Source organism: Cryptomeria japonica, chromosome 1, assembly GCF_030272615.1.
Source record: "Cryptomeria japonica chromosome 1, Sugi_1.0, whole genome shotgun sequence".
Taxonomy (NCBI): domain Eukaryota; kingdom Viridiplantae; phylum Streptophyta; class Pinopsida; order Cupressales; family Cupressaceae; genus Cryptomeria; species Cryptomeria japonica.
The window spans coordinates 402,684,181-402,688,045 of NC_081405.1; the positions used below are offsets into that span (position 1 = coordinate 402,684,181).

Here is a 3,865-nt window from a genome sequence, read left to right on the forward strand (position 1 = left end):
CAACCTTATATCCCATAATTGCTCTTGTATCACAACTGTTAATGCCACTACTAAATCTCATTAATATTATTAAAATCTTTATATACATTAAAATGAAAGGGTTAAAAAAAGAAGTTAATAATCCTTCAACGGGGACGGTGAAGCTTGGCAAGCGTGCAGGTGTGAATGCGAAATTGAGGTTGGTTATCAAAGTCCCCGCTATGAATGAGGCCATGTGACCAGAAGACTTAACGATAGGCGATTAGTGGAAAGTCAAAGTCTGGAAGGGAGCAAGTTGTCTTGTACTTGTACTCCATTGGTTGCAGGTTTCAGTTGTACGGGTGGTTCTCAAATCAAGTTGGCATCAGGTTCAGATTAATCATCTTTGTTTGTAGGAAAATGTGATTGAGCATTCTGGGCATGGGAAATTGTTTGGGCACGAATGGGAAATCGGATGGTCACATTCACAATTCTACACCGGCCAGTTCTTCTTCTGGTATGTTTGTTACCTCTTTGCTATTTTCATTTCCTCGCTCTACATCATTTGATCCCTCACTCATGTATTGCAGGGCCCAATAGCAGAGATGTGAAATTCTCTCCACCTTCAACGCAACAATTTTCCTTAGCCTCCACGACCCACAGCGATTCCTCTGTTGTACCTCCATCCACACCCAGACCTCAAGGTCGAATCCTGCCTTCACCAAATTTGAAGGTTTTTACCTTCAACGACCTCAAAAGCGCAACTAGAAACTTCCGTCCTGACAGTGTTTTGGGCGAAGGAGGATTTGGGTGTGTTTTCAAGGGATGGATTGATGAAAATGCTTTCATAGCTACAAAACCCGGGACTGGCATGGTTATTGCCGTCAAAAAGCTAAACCAGGAGGGTCTGCAGGGTCACAAGGAGTGGCTGGTACTCTTTTCTTCTTGCACAACCTTATACTTACGGATTCTAATTTGCTTTGGATCGAAATCTAGCCATTTTGAATTGGGTATTATTTTATTTAGCTAATTTTCTTTACATCAATATCTATCCTATTTGAATTGGGGCCTATTGTATTTTGCTAATTGGCTTCACGTTTGAATTGGGTACTAGTTTGTTTAGCTAATTGGCTCTACATCAACATCTATCCAATTTGAATTGTTGAGCTAATCAACTCTACATCAGTATTTATCCAATCTGAGTTGGGTACTGCTGAAATTGGCTCTATGTCAATAGCTATCCAGTGTGAATTGGATTCTAATTTAGCTAACTTGAATTGAGTATCACAGAAAAATATATGGGTTAACTCCATTTCATTTTTTGAGTTAAGATGCTAGCTGATTTAATTTCTTTGATACTTTTGATAGGCTGAAGTGAATTATCTGGGGCAGCTCTCCCATCCCAATCTTGTGAAACTCATAGGATTTTGTACTGAAGATGATCATCTCCTATTAGTCTACGAGTTTATGCAAAAAGGGAGTTTGGAGAATCATCTATTCAGAAGTGAGTATTACATCCAGAACTTCTTACATATTCATTAAAAAAAAATTGAATAACTTCCATACAATATCAATGTTGTGAAACATACATTTCACTCTTTTTCGGGCACTGCAAAAAAATCTTCTTGAATTCCGAAAAACCTGAAGCAATTCCGAAAACATACATAATGCTAATTGGTAATGAAACTGCAACGCATTATCCGTTCAAATTCATACCGGTATACAGGAAATGTATTGTTAGGAAAATGAAAGAAACATGTCGCATTTATACAAACTTAGTATCGTTCAGATGAGGCTTTGTTAGACCTAGTGCCATATTCAAGCCAATCAACATCGTCATATCCATTATCTGTCAGGTCTGTTTATGCTAAAGCTTATAAAATGATATATATTTTCCTTCAAGGGCCTTTGAATTTAGATGGAGTTATCTGTTTTGATTCCTCTTGCGGCTATACGCAGAGTATTTTCTTAGAGAGCCAACTGGAAATATTTTAGCAATTTGGTTGCGGAAACCGTTTTATGCTTTTCCATTGAGAATAACCAATTTTTGAATTTTGTGCTTCGCTGGACTGGTTAATTGTGTTTGCTTTTACTTTTTAGTGGCCTGGATGACTGCATATAATTGGAGTCCAAGCCCACAGTACTGTACTATGAAGATGGAATACGTGTTTGACATGGGGCTTGCAATGGACACGGACAACCCTTTACTCGCATCCACTGAAAGTGGAGGGAATGTGCACTGTTAGGGCTACAGTTATGAGTTAATACATTGAGCCAAGTTATTTCTTATTTTGTAGGAGGCACATACTATCAGCCCCTTTCTTGGGCCATAAGGATCAAAATAGCCCTTGGAGCTGCCAGGGGGCTTGCATTTCTGCACAGTGCAGACCCACAAGTTATATATCGTGATTTCAAGACATCAAACATACTTCTTGACTCGGTATGCCTATTTTATTTTAGCTATTAGAGATGATCTGTTTTTATCTGTTTGTTTTCAATCAGTAGTGAGACCCTTTAGTTGAACGGTACCCTGAAATTTATAAATCATTGCAGGCTTATAATGCAAAGCTTTCAGACTTTGGACTAGCCAAGGATGGGCCAACAGGAGGTGACACACACGTCTCCACTAGGATCATGGGGACTTATGGTTATGCAGCTCCTGAGTATATGGCAACAGGTTTCCAGACTACTTTTTCCTAAGCTGCATGCATGATTATCCTTTAATTCCATATTTCCTTTTTCCGTAACAAAAACATGCATCAACTTGGAGCAGGTGGTTTTGGATACAAGGGCCTCTTTTGTATAGTATTTTATGCATAACATGACAAGATTGGAAAATCCCAAGATGGTTTTCATTCAAGACATGTTTTAGCTTATATCTTGATTTGGCTTGATGAACTTGGTGTATTTGAACAGGGCATTTGACAGCCAAAAGTGATGTATATGGTTTTGGAGTTGTGTTACTGGAAATGTTATCTGGGCAACGTGCTGTAGATACAAACCGACCGGCTGGCCAGCATAAACTGGTGGAATGGAGCATGCCTCTTTTAGGTGATAAACGAAAACTGTATCAAGTTATGGACGCTAGATTGGACAGAAACTTTCCAGTAAAGGGAGCTCATAAAGCAGCCCTTGTTGCTCTTCAGTGTCTTAGTGGAGACCCAAAACAGAGGCCCGCCATGGACGAAGTAGTTCAAAAGCTGGAAGCGATACAAGCTATAAAGGATAGACTTAGTAATGAAGAAACTGCCACTGCCAATGGAAATGGAAATATGAATATATATCGCTCCCCTGCTCATCCAAAACATCAGCTTGCATCTCCACATCATTCATATCAAAGGCAATGACAGGTGGCCTTGTTTTTGTATCCATGTCTACATTGGACTCTGAGAAGGAATAAGGTAGACTAACCTAACAGCTTAACCAATGTGTACTATTGTAGATGACACAATAGTACATGCTAGTCACAATGCGTAATCTTTATAATCACTAGCTGAAACATTTTAAGTTATGGAAAACATGGTAATTTGTATGGTCTAAGTTTTATCATTCTACATATATTGCCTAATTTATTGCCGTTAAGTTCATATCATTCTAGACGACTTTTATTTGAGCTTTGACTACATGGGAATATCTATTGATCAGGTATAAAGAACAACAGATTCTCTTTTCACAGCAGGGTAATTTGGAAATCTTAACGAGGTATCATCTCTTAATTGGTGCCTGGCACTGGCAGTTTTTTTGTGAGCTAGACAACTTACACAAAAGAAATCCATAGCCACTTTGATTTTTTTATATAATATATTTTTTAATTTGAGAATTTCTATATATACCAGCATAAAATTAGAAGTGCATAAGGCCCAAAAATGGTTACCAACTGCACATAGAACAATATATTAAAACATTT

The 3,865-nt window shown here is 38.3% G+C and overlaps 1 protein-coding gene across 2 annotated transcripts; it reads left to right on the forward strand.

The window, feature by feature from the left end:
• The first annotated feature begins 225 nt into the window (after positions 1-225).
• LOC131065692 (probable serine/threonine-protein kinase PBL10) lies at positions 226-3,545 on the forward strand. Of its 2 annotated transcripts, none has more exons than XM_058000283.2 (6): positions 226-475; positions 562-889; positions 1,327-1,462; positions 2,256-2,398; positions 2,512-2,635; positions 2,875-3,545. In XM_058000283.2, the coding sequence occupies exons 2-6, from the start codon at positions 830-832 to the stop codon at positions 3,303-3,305; spliced, it is 894 nt and encodes a 297-aa protein (XP_057856266.2). In that variant the 5' UTR covers positions 226-475; positions 562-829; the 3' UTR covers positions 3,306-3,545. The 2 variants fall into 2 exon arrangements, with proteins under 2 accessions (XP_057856266.2, XP_057856263.2); XM_058000280.2 differs by having other exon boundaries at positions 228-475; positions 549-889.
• Positions 3,546-3,865: the final 320 nt, after the last annotated feature.

Excerpts from the sequence above, each read along its gene's own strand:
- LOC131065692 (XM_058000280.2), top strand. The coding sequence starts at position 400 with ATGGGAAATTGTTTGGGCACGAATGGGAAATCGGATGGTCACATTCAC. Across the intron at positions 890-1,326 it reads AGGGTCACAAGGAGTGGCTG|GCTGAAGTGAATTATCTGGG; the intron begins GTACTCTTTTCT and ends TACTTTTGATAG. Across the intron at positions 2,636-2,874 it reads TCCTGAGTATATGGCAACAG|GGCATTTGACAGCCAAAAGT; the intron begins GTTTCCAGACTA and ends GTATTTGAACAG.